This window comes from Phascolarctos cinereus, unplaced genomic scaffold (assembly GCF_003287225.1).
Source record: "Phascolarctos cinereus isolate Bilbo 61053 unplaced genomic scaffold, phaCin_HiC Scaffold_7;HRSCAF=346, whole genome shotgun sequence".
NCBI lineage: Eukaryota > Metazoa > Chordata > Mammalia > Diprotodontia > Phascolarctidae > Phascolarctos > Phascolarctos cinereus.
The window spans coordinates 44,477,204-44,498,573 of record NW_027556180.1 but is presented as its reverse complement, the minus strand read 5'-3'; the positions used below and the strand labels follow the sequence as shown (position 1 = coordinate 44,498,573).

Here is a 21,370-nt window from a genome sequence, read left to right as displayed (position 1 = left end):
TGCGGAAACTGAGGCAAACAGGGTAAAGTGACTTGTCCAGGGTCACCCAGCTAGTAAATATATGAGGCCAGATTTGAACTGAGAAAGATGAGTCTTCCTGACTCTGCACCACGTAGCTGCCCACAGAAGGGACCTTGGAGGCTGTTGATTTCAAATTTTTCAGTTTTTACAGAAGAGCAGACTGAGGCACAGAGAAGGAAAATTACCTATCCAAGGCCATGAAGCTGCCTAGTATCTATCTAGGAGGATTATGAGCCCAGACTTTCTTTACTCCAAGTCCAGTGCCCTAAACACTACAAATCAGGATCTATAACTGATGAATAAACATCATGGCCCTCCAGGTAACCAGTAAATGCCCTTTAGGCAGATAAGCTGAAAGGCACAATTTGAGTGAAAATGAGAATTGCCTTTTGGTAACAAAGCAAAGCAATCCTATGCCAAATTTTTATTTAGAGCAAAAATTATTCGAAAGGCTTCCAGGGTAGCATATCGTTTTTGGTTTTTTGTTGTTTGTTGTTTTTTGTTTTTTTTTAAATAGACTTTTTTATTTTTATTTTATTTTATTATTTGGTTTATGTCTTGATTTCACTGATGTATTCTTTGTGAAGAAGCCGCTATTCCCCGTTTGTGTTCTGGGAACAAATAGAATAAATTTAATCTCTTCTCCACATATCATCCCTTCCTTGAGATAACTTTGAGAGCTTTCCCCTCTCTTGTCTTCTCCAGGCCAAACCTTCAAGGTTCCTCTCATGACTTGCATTTGTCCACTTTCCTTTCAACAACCCTTCTGAGTGTAACAGCAACCACTTTTAAGCATCAGCTGTAATAATAGCAAATGCTTGGTTTAGCCCATGAAGCTAACAGGTTGTACAGTGGGTTAAAAACACAACCCACCTTTACTGCTAAATGAGTTTCTCTTGCAAAGTAGCTTTTGAATATTTGTGTTTTGCCAAACCTTGGCATTTTTTGTTTTGCCTAAATCTGTTTCTAATCAAGTTACCATTTAACCAGGCTATTTTAATGGCTAGCTGCCATTGGGCAAAGTTTCACTCCCTCATGTTGGCTTTGTGGTGTCAACTGTGAACGGAAGTGATTATCCTTAGCAAGAGTTCTTGCTGTTCCTAAGGTAGCACTGAATAAAACATCTGCTTTCTAGTAATCAAGATAAAGAGTACAGCCTTTGCCTTTAACATAGAGACTTAAAATTGGGTGGAGGGATATATTTGGTTAATGAAGAAACTGCTATGTGTAGCATAGGAATAACCCTTCTGAGTGACCCTAATTCATTTTAAAGCAAAACATTTAATCTGTGTAGCATAGCAGTTATGAAATAAGTTTGTGTAGGTGTACATAAGTGGACTGCTAGGTGGCGCCATTGTGCACAGAGTCCTTGAGTCAAGAAGAGTCGTTTTCTTCAGTTTCCTTATCTGTAAAATAAGCTGGAGAAGGAAATGGCAAACCACTCCAGTATATATAAGTACATACCATGTCAAGAAAGACAGCATGTGTAGGAGATAGAGAGCTGGCATTGGTGCCAGGAAGACCTGGGTTCCAGTTCTCCCTCCTACACAAACTGGCTATATAACTCGGGGCAAGTCATTCAGCCTCTGTGTTTTAGGCAATTAAAGACAAGTTGCTGACCTGCAGTGGTAGAGAGCCTGACTGGGAGCTCCCTATACCAATGAAATCATCAGCTCAGCACCTAGCCTGGCACATGGTAGATGCTTAATAAATGCTTGTTAACGGATTGTTAACAGATTAGCCCTATTCTTAATGATGTGCTTATGGATGTGTGAAGAGAAACATTTTGGCAAAACAGAATGCTAATGTCAGAATGAAGAAAAGCTGGATTTAAGTTTCATTTTTGACACAAGCTGTGTAATCCTGGACAAATCACTTAATCCTTCAATGCCCCAGACAACCATCTAAGACTATAAATTTGAGAACAAGGAAGGACCTATATTGGTAATGTTTCCTCACCACAAGTTCTCTACATGGAGGAAATCAAACTCAGATGACCTTTCCCAAAAAAGATGTATGAAGTTTTTAGTAGTACATGTGATACAGTCTCTCATATGCGTTCCCACTCTATGGAACAAGATGCCCCTCCCAGGTTAAGCTATCATCTCTAATCTTATCACCTTGTTGCAAATTCAGCCTTGATTGAAGCTACCTCCCTCAAACTAGGACTCCTCCCATCTGATTGCAGGACTGGAGGGTGGAACACCAAACTCATCTCTGTGTCTTCCTTTATAGAGAACAGAAACTGGACTTTGTGTCTCACTCCACAAAGCATCTGTTACTCTGTCTGAAACTCAGTGGAACAAGGAAGCTCCGCACAGGGTACGACCTGGTGTCATCCACCCTTTCTTACCTCCTTTTGTGAGTTCTTCTCCCCCCACCCCATTAAATTGTAAACTCATTGAAGACTCACACTGTCTTTTCATTAATTGTATCCCCAGAGCTTTAGCACAGTGCCTGACACTTAGTAAAATGTTTATTGGATTGGATGTACATAATAAAAATAACACCTAGCATTTATATAGCTCTTTAAGGTATGCAAGTATCTATGTTATCTCCACTGGATCCTCACAACAAGCCTGTAAAGAGAGTGCTAATATTATCCTCATTATGAGAAAACCAAGGCTGGGAGAGGTTAAGTGACCTGTCCAGGGTAACACTACTAAGTGTCTGAGACAGAATTTGAACCCAGGTCTTCCTGGGTTCCAGCTCTTACCCACTGTGCCACCTCACACTCTCTCCCTCCATATATATGTGTATGTATATATGCATATGTATGTGTGTGTATATGTATATACCTACATATATACATATGTGATTGATATGTGAATATGTATAAATTATATAAATATTATATATTGTATAAATATATATAAAATGTGGACTTGAATGTTTCAAGGATGTATGATTTTATAGATGACATATCGTAGAATAGCAATTGGAAGAAACCTCAGAGACCATCTAGTGCAAGCCATGAATGAAAAGATTCTTAAAACACCCATCAAATATCCAGCCAGCATTTACTGGGAGGCCTCTCCTGAGGGGGGACCCCACGACCACCTGAGACAATAGGTCTAATTTTTAGGAACTTTGTTCTTATATCAAGAGGCAGTATCACGAAGTGGGAAGAGTCTAGATTTGAAGTCAAGAGGGCTTGAACTTGAGTCTCCCCCCTGCTGCTTTGGGCAAATCACTTTTCCTCCCTAGGCTCAGTTTTCTCACCTGAAAGGAGGAAATGGACTAAGTGATCTCTATCTAGATTCTTTCCACCTCTAAGCCTATGATCTGCTTCTCTGGGACTTTAAACTGTCACTCCTAATTCTGCCCATTGGAGCTGAGCAGAACAAGGCTAATCTGCCTTCTACATGACAGTTCCTCAAATACTTGAAGACAGTTTCCCCATAAGTCTTTAGGCTAAACATCCCCAGTTCCTTCATGGTGCCCTTAGAAAAAGTGGCACCCACAACTGAACATAATACGGCTAATGTAGTCTCACCAGGACAACAGTAATGGAGCGATTCTGTCCCTGGCCCTGGGCTCTTATGTGTCATTAAAAACTCCAAATTTTTTTTCCCCAATGTACTATTGTCTAACCATGCCTTGAATCTAAACTTGGTTACCACTCTTTTTTTGTTGTTGTTTTTTTGACTGGGCAGTGGGGTTAAGTGACATGCCCAGGGTCACACAGCTAATGAGTGTCAAGCTTCTGAGGTCAGATTTGAACTCAGGTCTTCCTGAATCCAGGGCCAGTGGTCTACCCTCTGCACCATCTAGCTGCCCCTTGAATCTCAAACTTGGGAAGTTGATTTTTGGGACCCAAACATAAGACTGATGACCTGTTGCCTAACCATGTCTTAGATGTTGAACTTGTGAAGTTGATTTTTGGAGCCGAAGTATAATATTTTATACTTATCTTTATTCAATTTCCTTAATATACTCAGCTCAGCATTCTAGCTTGCTTAAATCTTTTTGATGGGGGAGTTCCTTCCATCAAATATACCACAACGTATCTATAACTTGATAAGTGGCCTTCAGTGGTTGTGATTCAGTGGCTGTGGCTAAAACCTTTTTGCCTTGCCACGCTGATACTGAGATTCTCTGACCTTGACCAATCTTGACCTTGGGTAAAATACTGATCCCCAGGCCTGTGTTCAAAGTCATTCCAAGTAGACATTACTTACTAGAGCTCACACTCTGTTATTATAGCTTTCAAGTATCCAAGGGGACCTCCAAGGCACAGAAGACGACTTTGGTATACATAGTATATAGAGAGATGGCAAATGCCTCGGTAACTTCTACTGAAGCCATTCTAGAGAGCTGGGGCTATTTTGAAGGAGCAAATTGACTAGTGATTATAGTGACCTGATGTTTTTGCTTTTGTGTTCATTGTTGAGTCCACATAGAGAAATCAGGAAATTGTTTGCACTTCTGATTTCTGTTGTGAAAGAGAGAGTTTTGTGAAAAAGAGAGGTGCACAAGGATTTGTGGAAATCAAATCTAGCTAGATTTAAGGTCCTGATCTTCTTGGTGTATAGGAGCAAGGTAATACTTCTGTTTACTGAGGTCTGAGGGTATTCTGTAAACACCACCTTGGAGGTACAAATGACTACATGAAACTTTTGAACTTTGCCTGACATTAAAGCCGTATGCACCTGGTTTGGGAAAAGCATTAAGGGCAGAGTTACTAACTTCTATATTCAAGTCTAAGGTTAGGCTAATCATCTTTCTTCTCCTTCTACACACATTCTACTGTGCAGTATGACATCTGCTTCATTCTAAGACCACCAGGGGTATATATCTATATTGGGCAAAGTGGCTAAGAAAACACATACTTTCAACTTTCCAGGCCCCTATGGTAACATTATACCACTGCTGTCAGGCCATCTTTGTGTTTCCATGTTCCAAAATGACCCCCTACCCCCACCCTGTAATCCAGCACTGCAGCTCCCGCCCTGGGAATTTAGGCTTCTGATTGGCACTCACTGTATCACTGACCAAGACCCATCACACTGCCGCTCCCATGCCATCTTCATGCCATTCTTTCCTCGCCCCACCTCTGCTTTCTACCCCTAGCTATTGTTAGTGGATAGAGTACTGTGCCTGGAGTCAAGAACACAGGAGTTCAAATCTGGCCTCAGACATTTACAATCTGTGTCAATGGGCACGTCACTTAACCACTACCTGGGGATAATAGTAGCACTAGTGGAATATTATTTCCAAAGTACCTTGCAAAAAGTGCTACCTAAATACTATCATCATTGTTGTTGTTGTTGTTGTTACATTTGCATTCATTCATGCACTAAAACTTAGTCACAGGATAGGTCTACCTAGTAGAGACCAAGGAAGATGTTCTTCTCTTCTCATTCACCTCCTGATGTAGTCGTTATTTTAGCTACTCTTGGTATGGGAGCATATCTATATTAATTTTAAGAAAAGAGTTGACTCTTTGCATCAGAAGCATGATACTTGCTATTTCTTCTTTGGATGCATTTAGAAAGGTAACCTGTAACAAATGACAATTCTGATTCCTTATTGGTAGACTACATATGCTTTCTGGACTGCTTACCATTTTGTTATCTTCTGGTAGCTGTGGAGCTAAATAGCTTAAAGAGAGTGCAAAGGTTTTATATTTACCTGTGCCATTGGTCCACAATTGCTTTGGATGGTAACCTCCAGATTATTCTGGGCTTGGGTTCTCCAGTAGCCGAACAGTTCAGTAGCAATTTGTCTCCAAAGTTCACTTCAGTCAGTTTTTTGGAGGCAGTTTCTATCCTGGGAATGGTATCTCTCTCTTCTACCATTAGGTTGACTACCCTTCTCTCTGAACCAGTGGAACTGGTAGCTATACATTCATAGTTACCCCTGTCTGAAGAGGCTATATTTCGTATATAAAGGGTCCCATTTGGAAACAGGAACCACTTGGCATTTATAAACTGTAAAGGTTTCACTTCAGTGCCATCAGAAAGGACCCAGTGAACACTGGGCTGAGGGTTTCCTTTAGCTGTACAGGGCAGTTTCAAATTTTCACCCCATATCCCAGTGATAAATTGTCTCTTTTGTTCCAAGATAATTGGTGGTGCAGCAACAACTTGTATCTTAACCAGCCATGAATCCATCCCCGCTGGGTTATTGGCCATGCAGGTATAAACTCCACGGTCATAAACAGTGAGTGTGTTGATAACCAAAGTCCCATCGGATTTTACCACTGCTTGGTTGTTTCCCTGAGATGATTCTGAAACCACTGTTTGATTTGCTAGAATCCAGGAAATTTCTGGGGTAGGCCTTCCTTCAGCTCTACATTTTACCTCCACAGAACTACCGGAATGGGCAGTGATTTCCTTTGTTCGGCCTTCCAGGATCCTAGGAGGATAGGCTATCACTGACAAAGTGACATAAAGTCTGTCTGAGCCATGCTGATTGGCAACCACGCACAGGTACTGTCCACGGTCCTGAATCTTCACATTCTGAATGAAGAGAGTACCATTAGAGAATACTTCAAATCTGCTCTCTCGCATTTCTTCAGATAAAACAATTCCTGATAAAAATGAAAAGGAAAACACTTTGAGTTATGGGAGTCTGATAGGCTGTGCTTTGTGTAAAGAAAGGAGAAATTTTTTTAAGGGAAGTTCAGTTTCTCTTAAAGTGACAGAAGGAAAGGTGACTTTCAGTCAAGATGCTCTGAATAAATGTATTTTAAGTGAAATTTAAGTTACATAGCTATAGATTAGTCAAAGAATTGCATAGATTTTCCCATTATAATTGACCATAATTGTTTTTAGTTAAAATTTTCGGCACAACTAATGCGTCTCTTTACTTTAATGAATCTCATTCTAACTTTGTTTCTACAGTTTTTCACAGGTATTTTTCTTTAATTTACTCATGTCAAATGTGTATAAATGTGTGATTTTGAGCACATGAAGGTAGATATAAGAATAGGATATTGATGTTATCTACTCAAGGGAGCTGGCTTTATATACACAGTTTTTCAAACTTTAAAACATTAATGACAGCTATAAAAATGAAGCAGGTGTTTTTTGGTTTTGTGGCTAAATTACACTAAATAAAGCAAGGCAATTTAAAAGATCCTGGTGATTAGTGTGGATGAACTATGATTTTGTTACCAGGAGGAATTCTGGGAAGGATATTCAGAAATAAGTGTGGTGTAAAGGTTTTTAAAGCCTCAATAAAATACTTGAAAATAAACACAGAACAAAGTACCTGGTGAGACTCTGGTCCAGTGAATAGTGGGGGAAGGATTACCAGTGGCTTCACAGGGAATGAAGGCATCTGAGTTAGCCAGCACTGTAAAACTAGCTGCTTTGCCTCCAACTATCCTTGGCTTTTCAAATCTATTTCTAGACAGAGAAGCGAAGATTAGGGGCCTGGCAGTAGTTGTTTCTTGAACTGCTGTCTGATCCAGGCTACTTTTGATTACGTTCTCTTTCTGACCACCCCACTTTGGAGTACGTTGAGTGATGCTCTCTGGGAATTTTACTGTGGTCAACATGTTTGCTACCGGTATTTTGCCTCTGTCAGCAATTTCTGGATATGATTGATGCCAAAATAGGTTTTCTGCCCAGAGAGGAGTAATCTTATCCTTGGAGCTTTGCGGTTCAACTGTTGTTAGTGGCAGTACTGGCATGGAATATAGATCAGCATAGATAAAGGGTGTTGTTCTAAAAGAGGACTCTGTTTGGGGATATGATCCAGAAGGTGCTTCAGTCTCAGACCCAGACATGTTCTGGTCAATATGGAGACTTGGGGTTTCCTGTGGCTTTGGCTCATTATGAGCCATCATCCCAAAGAGTGTGATTGGCACTTGGTCAGTTACTTCACTTCTGGAGAAAGGAATGGAGGTAGCTTTGGGTACTTCTGTGCTATTACTAATTCTCAGGAATGGTGTTTTGCTAGCAAGAGTATTTTGCAGTACTTTACTGGGTAAGGTCATATTAGTATCAGCTGTCTTTGCTAATGTCTGAGTACCTATTTTAGCTACCTCTTCATTTATGTCCGTAGCATTAAAAGTTAGTGGATTAAGGCTATTTGAAGTTGGAATTCCTTTCGTGCCCTCTGAAGGAGATGGGGTCATAGTAAAGATGCTGGGACTAACTAAAGGTTGAACTATCATTACATTAGGAGGGGCTGTGGTTCCTGATGAAGTAGTAACAGAATTCTCAAACTCAGTAATGCCCTGTGCGGTCATAATATTTTTCTGTGGTTGCCTTTGTCTTTGCCCTTTCCATCTTCCAGGTCTGGCTGTTTGACTTCTGATGACAGTGTCAGATGGGTAGATGGGAGGGGGAGAACGTATTGACGTAAAACCATCTGTATTAGGTAAGCTTTTGATACTTGCAGTATTAGGGTAAAAAAGCAAAGTTGGAACATCTGTCATTGTCAGGACATTCTCAGGGCTGGCTCCTTCAGGAATGCTATCCTTAGGAGTGAATTTCTGAGTTATGGCTGGGATTTGGATCTCCTTTGATGAGAGAGTTGTGAAGTGGAAAGAATTTCCATCAGTGGGGATGACTGGGGACATTTTAGGAGGAACTGTGACTATGTTTGTTTGCAGACTGGATTGATTGAGATTCTTAGGCATTTCTCTTTGGACATAGTTGTTCACAAAAATTTGGTGCCAAGGAATTTTTCTTCTAAAAGCTCTTGTAAAAGTTCTCATACTAGGAGTAGAGGACATGGAGATAACACTTGAATGAGGAGTGGGATTGGATGTACCTTTCTTAGTCACAGTGGTACTGAGGATAGTGCTAAACAAATGACTAATGTTCATTGAAAAGCTTTTTTCTGTATCCAGGGGCATAGTGGCAAGGGCCACCAATTCATTCTTTGGCATTACATGTGTGCTTTCTGCACTGAAATATCTCATTATAGGGGTTGTTTTCTCTAATTCTACATAAGGCTTATCTACCTCTTCAAGTTCAGATGCTGAGTTTGGGTATGGAGTAGTAGGCACTGATGCCACTTTTGCAGACTCCATTTTGGGGAGGGTGGCATGTTCAGCACTTGGAAGAAGCAAATGAGAAGGAGCTGTGGTGAGCATCATTCCAAGTGTACATGTTGGGCATTCCATATCAAGTTCTTTTGGAAGCAATGGTGTCCTTTCTTCAGGTAGGACCTTGAATCTTGGTCTCAAAAAGGGGTATCTGTGCCCTCTCATGTTTGGGATTCTACCTGGGCTAATAATTCTCCTCCTGCCCCAAATTTTCCTCCGTCTCCCATAATGTCTTATTAGTGGGGTAGTAGTAGTTACATCACTGATGGCCCAAACTTGATTTTGCATCATCATTGTTGAGTCTATGGGAAACTTAGAGGTAAGAGTTTTTTGAGTAGCATGGGAATAAAAATGATCATTATTTGGCTCATTCTCTGTTATTAGAGATAGGTGGTGATGAAAAATTTGATCAACAGAGTCCCTAAATACATGATCTTTTCCACGAGGGTTCCCAGATATATTGACGTTGCTATCTCTGGTAATGTCATCTCCTAAGGTTGTAGGCATGCTTTTTGAGCGTTCATTTCTTTCCCATAAAGGCTGCTCATTTCTCAAGCTTTTGATTGGAACAGACATCAGAGAAGAGGTGGTAGGTAACTGTTGAGTGGTGACGCCTTGCATATTACTTGATGTGCTTAGGATAAAGTGTGTTGAAACAGATGTGGATGGATTTACATTTGTATTTGACATGAGCTTTTCAGGCCTTTCAGGTTGTGAAGTCTGTGGACTGACTATTGGCAAGGCTTCCTTGCCAGGAGTAATACTGGTTTCAGAGCTGCCTGGTGGTGTTATGGAATCTGTAGTCACTGGACTTGCTGATGTCTCCAGAGCTCTTGTTGTCAAAAGCATGAACTCCTCATCTGGGGGCAAGACACCAGATGATTCTTCTCCATCTCCAGGGAATTTTGAGAGTGCAGTGACTCGGGTAGGGAGTGTGGTTATGGCACTCCCTACTTTTTCTGGTGTGGCTGGTTTTTTAGCTTTTTCCAAAAATGCTGCCCATTGTCTTGGGTCAAGTCTTCGAGCAGAAGGAGGAAATTGTCTCCTATGTTCCCTAAAACGTCTGTTTATTGGATCTCCGTGGCGGCGATACATCAGCTCACTGTAATTCTGCCTTTTACTTGGATTTAAAATGTCCTGTTTTGCCATATCAGCCTCTGGAGGCACTGTGTTTTGTACCACTGATGCTTCCCTGAGGTTTGTGGGAGTAGCCTTAAGTTCCTCTTTCCCAGAACCATCAGCTTCTCCATCTTCATATTCAAGATTGTTCCCTTTCACGTCTACTGATACTAGGAAAATCAAGAAATCAACACCATATGGATTAGCCGCTACACATCGAAAATAACCACTGTCTCCTTCAGTGACCTTCAGTATTCTCAGTGTGCCATCACTGAGAATTTGCTTGTTTCCTGTGGAGTGGTGAAGTACAATGTTTCCAGGGAGAACCCAACTGACAGAGGCATCTGGGATCCCAGTGGACCGACACGGGAGGTCAAGTGTCTCTCCAAAAGAACTCACATGTGAAGCCCCATTTACATGATGAGATCCCACATTTGGATCCACCACTGTAACCCTATATGTGAGGATATCTGCATCATCGTAATTGGTGCTGATGCAGTGGTAGAGCCCTGTGTCAAAGCCATCAGCTGTTTGCAGTTCTAGCTTTCCAGCTTTATTTACTAGGATTCTCCCATCCTCACTAATATAAGGGGCTCTCACTTTGCTGCCATCTGCAAGGACCCACTCTAGGTGAGGACTGGGATCCCCTTGGGCTGGGCAGTCCAGTTCCATGGTCCCACCCACTAAAACAGTACGCTCCAACTTAGTAGTATTATCTCTGGAAATCATAGCCCACTTGAGCTTGATTTTCCCTTCTTTTTCATGTGGCACAGTGACATGGGCATCCACCAAGTACCGAACGTGCAGAGTGCTGAGGGTGGTCACAGTCCTATCTAGTTGTAGCGATATCTGGTCCTGCATCAGCCACGATGGATCGGCTCTTAGTTCTGCTTTTATATCAGTGAAAATATCTTCATTCCTTGCAGTAATCTGTCTGTATGTCTGAGTGAGTTGAGGTGTTTGGGTAAAGGAAAGTGTTCTTTCTAGCCTCAGTGGAGAATCACTATACATGGCTAGAATTCGCCACAGTGGTTGGATGTGATGGTGATCTATATTACATACAAGGAAGGTGGAAAATGATGTATTCAGTGTGACATAGCCACTCCCTTTGGCAAAAGAAACAGGTAATGTCTTAGAAGGCTTCTGAATATTGCAAGCCAAATTAGCTTCATTCCCAGACTGGTCTGTCAAGTTCATAGTTATCAAACCAAGGGGTGCCACAAAGTCGTTGGACAAGAGAGATATGGAGTCCCCCTCTTCTGGTAGAGTGAGGTTCTTCATCTTCAAGGCAAAATCAATGGTTGGCTTAACACAAGCCAAGGCTTCAGCTGAGATCTCAGCTAAGCGTTTGCCTTTGGATTTCTTAGGATTTGTGCATAGTGGACATTGCAGAAGAGTGGAGGAACTTCTGTCTCTTTTGCATTTTACTGTACCTGGGGGGGAAATATCATAATTAAGCCATTTTCTAATAATAACTTCTATATCTAGGAATTGCTCTAAATAATAACTTCTAGAACCATATTATAGATAATAATATATTTACATTATACAATAACTTCTTTATCTACATCAGTTCAATTTAACAAGCATATATAAAGTCCCAACTTTGTGCATAGCTCTGTGTCACAATATACTACAAGATAATTACATTTTGAAGGTGAATCTATTGTTTACCTTCGGGTGAATTTAAGTTAATGTGTTATGTCTGTACTGGGGTACTAAGGATTTTATTCTGAAAGTGACCTTAAAAGTAATTTGATTTGTCACTTTCATTTTTGAAATGAGGAAGTTGAGCCTCAGAGATATAAAATTTCCCCAGTTTATGCAGGTAGTTAGTAGTAGAGACAAGCGGTATGGTACTTTAGAAAGAGTATTGGGTTTAGAATAAGGGGTCTGGGCTTCAAATCTCAGCTATACCACTTATTAGTGTGTGACCTTGGACAAGTCACATAACCTCTGAATTTTATCTACAAAACTAAGGGATTGGACTAAATTACCTGTAAGGTCCCTTCTAATTCTGAGTTAATGAACATTATGATTCCAACCTAGGTTTTCTGAATCCAAAATCCAGTGGTGATGTTTTTTCCACACTATGCTGTGTTGCCCAGTGTCACTCATTGGGACCTTTGGGTGCCAAGATTTGACCATTCATAGAATTATAAACTTTCGTAATTGAAAGAGACCTCAGTGGTTATTTGGTTCAACTTGGATCTATAAAAGAATCCCCTCAGTCTGAAAATCAATCAACAAGCATTTATTATGTACCTACTATGTTCCAGGAACTGTAGTATGTGCTGGAAGTACAAAGAAAAAAACAAAGCAGTCCTTGCCCTCAAGGAACTTACATTTTAGTGAAGGTGGACAACATGTGCACATTTAAGGAGATACAAAATATGTTCTCCACAAATTCAATATAATATCAGAAATGGGAGGCAGTAGTACATGGGGTAAGGGGACATGCAGAAGTTGAGGAAAAGCCTCACAAAGGTAATTGTAGCTTGAGGTTAAGCCTTGAAAGAAGTGAAGGATTCTAACAAGTGGAGGTGAAGAGGAAGAGCATTCCAGGCATGGACATCAGCCTGTGCGTGGACACAAAGCCAGCACACCAGATGTCTCTCTAACATTCTCAACTTCTGTCTGAAGACCTTCACTGGGGAAGAATTGATAGCATCCTGAAGGTAGTCCAGTCTACTTGAAGATAAATATTTATGAGGAAGTTTTTTCCTAGCATCAAATGCCAGAAATTTGCCCTTTTTGTAACTTCCACATGTTTCTCTCCAAGTTCTCTTTTAATTTTGCTCAGCCTCAGTTTCCTCATCTGTAAAATGGGGACCATATGTGGATTGTTGTGAGGATCAAATGAGATAATATTTGTAAGGTGATAAGATATGTAAATGCTGGCTGTTATTATTATTATTACTATGTAGATATGTTACAGTGTGGGGGCAGCTAGGTGGCACAGTGGATAGAGCTCTGGCTTTGGAGTTAGGGGCCCCTGAGTTCAAATGTGACTTCAGACACTTGACACCTACTAGCTGTGTGACCCTGGGCAAGTCACTTAACCCAATTGCTTAAGCAAAAAAAAAAAAAAGATATGTCACAATGTGTCTTAAGTGGCTAAAGAGCTAGCCTTAGAGTAGCCTGACCTGTGATTTCATTGCTAGACATGTCATCCCCTCATCCAATGCAGCTGTCCTAGAACTTTGTCTCAGGGAGTGGACATGGGGAGGGGAAGGGCTTTATATTCATCTCCAAACTAATCTTAAGAATTAATGAAGGAAAGGCAACAGAAGCTTCATTTGCACAGAACAAGCCAGCAAAGATTTGAAATGTAATTCCCTTTGCTATCAACTCAGCAGACAAGAAAAGCTCATAGAACACTAATTATACTCATAGTATAGGGCATGTTTCCTCCTATTTGACGCATACAACATCTCTATGAGAAAAGAAGTGAAGTTGTTGTAATGTGTACTCAGTTGGAATTTGTACCACTGAGGATGGTACAGTAGATAGAATCTTAGCCCTGGAGTCAGGAAGACCTGAGTTCAAATCCAGCTTCAGATACTTACTACCTGTGTGAGCCAGGACACGTCACTTACTTAACCTCTCTCTGCCTCAGTCTCCTGAAAATAGGAGCACCTACCTCCCATGGTCATGATAAAATGAGTTAATATTTGCAAAGTGCTTAAAGCACCATGTAAATGTCAGCTGCTATTATCCTGGTTTTTAAAGGACTTTTTTTTAATAGGAAGGGAAAGTTTCTTTTCTGAACCTTTTTTTCCTTGCCAGTAAAATAAGAATGGGCAGCTAGGTGGCACCATAGGACATAGTCCTCAATTCAAATCCAGCTTCAGACATTTACTAGCTATGTGACCCTGGGCAAGTCACTTCACCCTGTTTGCCTCAGTCTCCTCATCTGTAAAATGAGCTGGAGAAGGAAATGGCAAGCCACTCCAGTATCTTTGCCAAGAAAACCCCAAATGGGGTCAAGAGTTGGAGACCACTGAAATGACTCAACAACAAAAATAAGAATAATAATCCTTATACTTCAGGATATGCCCTCAGAAGCGGCATTCACTACAAATTAGGGCTTGATTTATTGCTCTACTCATTGTCTAGCCTTGAGAAAGTGATGGAGAAAATGGTAATAATGCAAATTACACTTTTAAAAGTTGTGGGCACATTCCCCCCCCCCAGGAGAGCTGGTTGTTAAACATTTATCAGCACACCGTTGCTTATATTTCCTGTTTCACAAGGTTTTGGGGGAGGAAAAGGGAAGGGAAAGTGTGAGCTTTCATGCAGTAGCCCCAGTGTGCTCCCAGTCCTGCCTGTGCTGGGGACCTCCTGACTTGTGCACACCAGTACACATTATACCTACATAGAACTGTATTCTGGCTGCCTCGTCATCTGGGTACCATCCACGATATGAACTTGAAAATTTTGTGTTTGTCTAAGGTTATAAAAGGCTGTGTGGTTTGGAACCTGAGCCGTCTAGCATAGCATGCTGGGTGAATAATAAAAGCAGGATTAGAGAAATACAGTAAGTTATATTATTCCCGATATAATAGTGATTTCAGTAGGCTGATTTAGAAAATAGGAAACATCTGTCTACACATGAAGATGGAGGTAACAAAAATTAGGGAGAAAGTAGTAAGAAATAAAATAAATAATGAAATAAAAAACATATGAGAATGGAATGGGATCCTGTTGATATAAATGCCTTTTTAACAGGTGGTTAAATTGAAGCATGGTAGGTAGGGTTTGTCCTGGGCTAGCACAGAGTAGACAAGCTCTGTGGGATGGACAGCATGTGTAGGCATAGGTACATGCAAGTTACTAACAGATTAAATGCAGTTGGGGAAACTGGAAAGCCTATGGCTTCAACCAACATTTCTATGCAGAAAATTCCCCAACCTCCATCTTCAGCTCTGGTCTCTAGTCTAAATTCTAGACTAGCATCACCAACCACCTAAAACATATATTCATTTGGCTGTCCCACCAGTACCTCAAACCTGATATTTCCAAAACCAAGTTCATTATCTTTCCTCCTAATTCAGCTCCTCCCAACTTTGTTATTTCTGTCTGTGGCCCCTAACCCTCCCCTTATCTCCCAGGTTTTTATGCTCAGAATTATCTTTTAATTCTTATTTCTCCTTCACCTCACAGAGCCAAACAAGTATGAGGTACTGTCAGTTTAATCAATAAACATTTATTAAGCCAGGCACTATATTAAGTACTGTGGATACAAAAAGAAGCAAAAGATGGTCTCTGCCCTCGAGAAGCTTACAATCTAATGGAGAAGACAACATGCATACAAATCTATACAAAGCAAGTTATATATAGCATAAATAGGAAATAATTAAGAGAGGGGTGGCACCAGAATTAAGAGGGATTGGAAAAGGCTTACTGCAGTAGACAGGATTTCAGTTGAGACCTAAAGGAAGCTAAGGAAGCTGGGAGGCAGGGATAAGGAGGGAGAGAATTCTAGGCATGGGCAACAGCAAGAGAAATGCCAGGAGCCAAAAGATGGAGTGTCTTGTTCATGGAATACCCAGGTGGCTAGTGTCAAAGAGTATGGTGGGGAGTAAGGTGAAAGGAAATTGGAAAGGTAGAAAGGAGCCAGGTCATGAAAGGCTTCGAATGCCAAATAGGAGCGTCCTGGTGGCAAAAAGGAGCCACCAGAGTTTATTGAACAGGGAAGTGACATGATCAGATTTACATTTTAGGAAAATCATTTTAGCAGCTGAATGGAGAATGGATTGGAGTGGGGCCACCCCTTGAACCCTTCCCTTACTATTTATTCCGTCTCGCCTCCTAACAAGTCTTCCAGACCCAGAAGAGAAGGTTCCCTTCATAGGTTCTGTTGACTTTTGAAGGAAAGCAGAAGATGATAGGAGAACAAGGCAAAGGGTGGGAGCAGCAAATATTGATTATGAGGTGAGAATGTGCTTAAAACAAAATTGACCTCATTTTTCCTAGGGTCAATCTGATGTTAGAATGTTAAATCAAAAATATGTAAGATGATTGTTGATTGAATGGCTTTTTGTAAAAAATATAAAAGGGAATGTGGTACAAGTGATGCTCACAGGGTCATAGAGAGAGAGAAGCAACATGGAATAATGGAAAGAGAGATAGTTTGAAAGCCTGGATTCTGGTCTGGACTCAGACACATAATGACAATATGAACCAGGGAAAATCAATTAACCACTCAATTTTCTGAGGCAGAAGCTATCAAATTCATACTGTCCCAGAGGCCTGAACTAAATTAAAATGTAATTAAGAAATATTTAAAGAAACAAATAAAAATACAATAGGATGTAGAAAATGTTAGCGGGTGGTTTTCTGTGTCAATATGTAGCTACAGGGATACTTGTGTGTGGGTGAGTGGTTTCTGTTTCTATTTGAGTTTGACATGAGCTCTAGGCAGCTTCATAAGACAGGATTCTTCACCATTTTTTTATGTCACAGACCCATTTCACAGTCTGGTGAAGCCTATGGACCCCTTCTCAGAATATTTTTAAATGCATAAAACAAAATACATAGGACTAAAAAGAAAACCAACTAGATAGATTGAAATAGTTATCCAAAACTTTTTTTTAATCAGATTCATAGATACTCGGTTAAGAAATCCAGCTAAGACTATGAACTACAGAGAAGGTGCCAACCAATGTAGGAAGAGGGAGTTCCCTCATCTGGCAGTTCCCTATACCAACAAAATCACTGGTCTAGGCCTTATCTTATAAGAAGTATTCCATAATTGTATTGATTAACTTGGTTTTCCTTCCAGCTATAAACTTTTGTCCTTTTTCCATGTTGCTCTGGCTTTCTCTCTCCCCTCTTTCTAATAAAATGCCTCAGAGTAACTTGCCTCTAACTGCTGAAAATGAAGAAATAAAAGAGAATATTGACTCTCCTACCTGGATTCTGCTGTATCCAGTCTGGAAGCCAATTTAGCTCACAGTCACATACCCAAGGGTTTCCATGCAAGTAAATGCTCTCCAGTTCAGTCATATACAGAATCATCTCCTGTGGGATGGAGGTCAGGAAGTTGTCTGACAAATAGATGTACTTTATGAATGATATTTTAAATATCTGGAAATAGCTCAAGGAGACAAAGGTATTGGGATGGAGCTTGGTGAGCAGATTTCCTTCCAGGTGTACGAGCCGAAGGGAGGTGAGTCCATAAAAGGTCTCTGGGTTTATAAACTCCAGGTGGTTATGGTCCAGGTGGAGTCGAGTCAAGCTCCTAAGGCCATGAAAGGTGTCTTTGTGAAGTCTTCTCACTTTGTTGTAGCTCATTTTTAAAACCTCATGAATTAAAGAGAAAAAGAAAACAAAAAACCAATTAGCTCAGCAAGCCATTGTTTCCATGAGAGAGAAAGCATTAGCATGCGATTGCCTGTGGACGTTGATGGATGTTGGACCAGAGATGGAAGGAATAGCATGTTTTCAAAGTGCTTATCCCTCATCTACACATAGAATACCCCAGCCTTCAACTATTACTCAGAATAGAACATTCTCTAAGGATAAAAGTGGAAAGCAGCTCCAAAATGGCACCTAGTTATACCATGTTGAATAAATGAATGAGTGAATGAATGAATGCTTTCTATGATCCAGGCACTATACTAAGTGATGGATATACAAAAACAAGCAAGCAAGACACATAAACTTTCAAGCAACTTACTTTGTAGTGAGCAAGAAAGACATAAAGGAGACTTGGGAGTGTGGCCACATGGTTTGAAAATGGACAACAAGTGACATGGAATTAGAGTTCTGGGCAAAATAAGGTGAAAGTATTATCAGAGCCCAGAATCCCAGGGGCAGAGTCCAGGTTCCAGTGAGAGAAGGTTGAGGAAGACGGCCTGAGTGTAGGTGGTAGGGTTTGGAAATGACCAGAAAATTATTGATTTAATTTATTTATTTGGTTGCTTCTTTGTTTAGCTCATATCTGTGATATCATTGATATAAGGAATTCTCAGTGAGGAACCTCCCTCTAAGAATATAGATCAACTGACCTTCAACTTATAATCTTAGAAAGTTTTTTGGGGAAATGACTTGGCCAAGGTCACACAATCAGAGAGGCTGGATATGAACTTAAGTCATCCTGACCTTGAAGTCAACCATACTACTACTCCATATTGCCCTCTTACCATATTGATTTGGCCTGAGAATTAGCCAATGATAATATCACAGACTGTCTTGATGGTCAGAAAGGCAAAATGGTATAGTATAGTATAGTATAGTATAGTATACAGTAGTATAGTAGAGCTACACTTAGCTTAGTCAGGAAATCTTGGGTTCAAATCCTGCCTCTGACATTTACTAACTAGGTGATCCTGGGCAAGTTGCATGAGCCTCAGTTTCCTCATTTGTCAGTGGGGATAATAATATCTTCAGTTCCTATATCATAGGGTTGTGCTGAAGCTCAAATGAACTAATATGGAGTGTCCCAAAAGTCTTAGTGCAATTTAGTCTCACTAGCTTAAACTTGCACTAAGACTTTTGGGACACCCCATATACATAAAGTGCTCTGGAAATTTTAAAACCTTTGATATCACTTCTTATCATTATTATTCAAATGACCTTGGGCAATTCACTAAGACTCTGAAACTCAGTTGCTTCTTCATATATAAAATGAGGAAGTTGATCTCGATGACCACTAAGGTTCCTTTCAGATCTCAGTACCCCAAGGTATGTCTAGTAAATGGCAATGAAGAAAAGCCATACTGATTAATCACAGCAATGCCTGGCTGGAGGCACGTTTTTGTTTTTGTTGCTCAGTTGTTAGGTTGTGTTCAACTCTTTGTGACTCCGTTAGCTGTATTGTCCGTGGGATTTTCTTGGCAAAGACACTGCAACAGTTTGCCATTTCCTTCTCCAGTGGACAAGGCAAACAGAGGTTAAGTGACTTGCCCAGGGTCACATGGTAGCTGGAAGTACTAGTTGTATTTTAATGTCCCTGAATTCCATTAGGATTCCAAGTGAATGGTACTCAAAATAGCCTCTAGGTTACGTTTTAAATGCTTGTCAGTGTTCAGGAATCAAAATACAGTATAGTTTCATTAGCACAGGCTACAAGAAATATCACTTCATGTTATGGATTACAATTTCCAGATAGAACTGGAAAAGTCAGTATATTGCTTTCTCAGGAATGCAACATATCTCTTCCTCCAGTCCACAAGTGACAGCTTTGGTGTCTCCCACAATCTCTAGAATATGAGGATGGATAACTTTGCGTCCTTTTTTTCCCTTTCTTACCTGCACAGCATTTAAATCTGTAAATGTCTTATCCGGGATGGCGCGGATAATGATGATGATGATGATAGCTAATAATAGCTAGCACTTACCATAATGCTTTAAGGTTTGCAAAGCACTTTAAAATATTACCTTGTTTTATTCTCACAACAATCTTGGAAAGTAAGTGCTATTATTATTCTCATTTTACAGATGAGAAAACTAAGTCAGACAAAGGTTAAGTGACTTGGCCAGGGTCACACAGCTTGCCTTTTTTCTTCCTTACCTGCAAGGCATGTAAATCTGTAAATGTCTTGTCTGGGATGTCATGAATCTCATTACTGTGCAGCATCAGCAACTCCAGCTTGTGCAGGCCAGTAAAGTCTGTTTCAGTCAGTTTAATCAAGCTGTTGTAACTATTAAAAAAAAAAAAAGATAAGTTTCCAGTACTGTATATAGTCCATCAGAGAAAGCTCAAAAAGGAAAATGAAAGAACATGAATTTTTGCAAGCACATCCGAGAAATTTTGCCCTGGATCCAACAAGACGGAATAATCATTCAAAATTCATCAATATAATTTGCATCAAAAGTGACAAAGTGAAATGCAGCGAGGAGAGTTTTACTGCTTTTAGCTTTGCCTGCCAAACAAAGGTGGGTCTTCTATGTGTAATATTTGCCAAATTATTCAAAAAATGTTTTTTCTTTGGAATGGTAACTGGGGCTCTGAATTTTCAAGATCATTTTGATGAACGGTTTTGAACAATTCATTAGCCATTGAATGTGGACGATATGTTCAGAAAGGGGGACAATATCACAAAACTCTAGATGGTCTTTCATTTAAGTTTCAATGATAGAGCTTTTTCCTTCTGAAAGACAGATTAACAATGAATGTACTGTGGCATTGTTGATAGTCTGCTATGAAGATCCTAACCCTTACTTTTGAATATGTGTATACCTAGAGAGACACATACACATACACATCATACGGTGTTCAGTTAAAGCCATTCCATGTTGACCTATTTTTAAAAAGCTCTCTATGCCCTCCCAAAGGGAAATGGATAAAGGAACAGACATTGACATGGGTGATTACCATTTCTTTAAAAATATTTCACCAACATAAAACAATCATCACAACAAAGAAGCCAAAGGAACTCAGAAATCACCTCATCCAGCAAACACGTCTCGTTGCCAATTGGAGAGATGTGGCAGCTAAGTATGAAACTAATTCAGAATGTTTATCTGTTTGTTAAATTTTCAGGAGGAAATTTACTTCCTTGGACAACTGATTCAAACTCCCCCCACCCCAGGCCTCCTTGTAAAATGAGGGGGTTGGACTGGATGATTCTGAAGTCTCTTCCAGCACTATTTCTATGATTGTAATTCCCTATAATCATAAGCAGTATTATATCATCAAACAGCCAGGATTTCTGATTTCAAGACTAGTGTGTTCTCCATTATGCCAGTACTGCTCTGTATCTCCTTTAATGCCTAGGGACTTGGCCTGGCCACCTCTCTTCCCTTTCCCCCTCCCTCAATCAGGAATGAGGAAAAAAGGCACAAAAATAGTTAGAATGAAAACAAAAACTCTTAAAAATTACTGAAATGACTTTTGGTTAGTTCTTGCACTGTCCATTTCCAACGAGACAGGAAATAATAGTAAGTTTTTATTTCCCATTTCTTAAAAGCTGCGATTCCCTTTATTAGTGGCCTCCTGATGAAGCAGGCGTAATTCTCCCCTGCTCAAGGAAGCTCAGGCCGAAGACTTACAAAGAGAAGAAGGGAGTGTTTCACCTACCCCAGGTTGATGCGTTCTGCATTGGCAGGGATGGTATCTGGGATGGCAGTGAGGTACCGGAACGTGCAGTGTACCTCTGTAGGGACATAACAGGCACAGCGGCGGGGGCAGGCACTGCCATAGGGAAGGGTGGCCAGGCAGACGCTGACCAGAGAGGCCAGCAAGGGAGGGAGTTCTTTGCCTTTTATTTTCAT

General features: G+C 40.4%; 1 protein-coding gene across 1 annotated transcript in view; it reads right to left on the bottom strand.

The window, feature by feature from the left end:
* Positions 1 to 21,370, bottom strand: part of IGSF10 (immunoglobulin superfamily member 10) — a 24,248-nt gene extending 2,878 nt beyond the window's left edge. Inside the window, exons 1-5 of the mRNA XM_020980851.2 lie at positions 21,177 to 21,370; positions 19,668 to 19,797; positions 17,065 to 17,455; positions 7,240 to 11,580; positions 5,656 to 6,556 (exon numbers count right to left, since the gene is read on the bottom strand). Coding sequence (XP_020836510.1) covers positions 5,656 to 6,556; positions 7,240 to 11,580; positions 17,065 to 17,455; positions 19,668 to 19,797; positions 21,177 to 21,370 — 5,957 coding nt within the window. The remainder of the gene's footprint in view (positions 1 to 5,655; positions 6,557 to 7,239; positions 11,581 to 17,064; positions 17,456 to 19,667; positions 19,798 to 21,176) is intronic.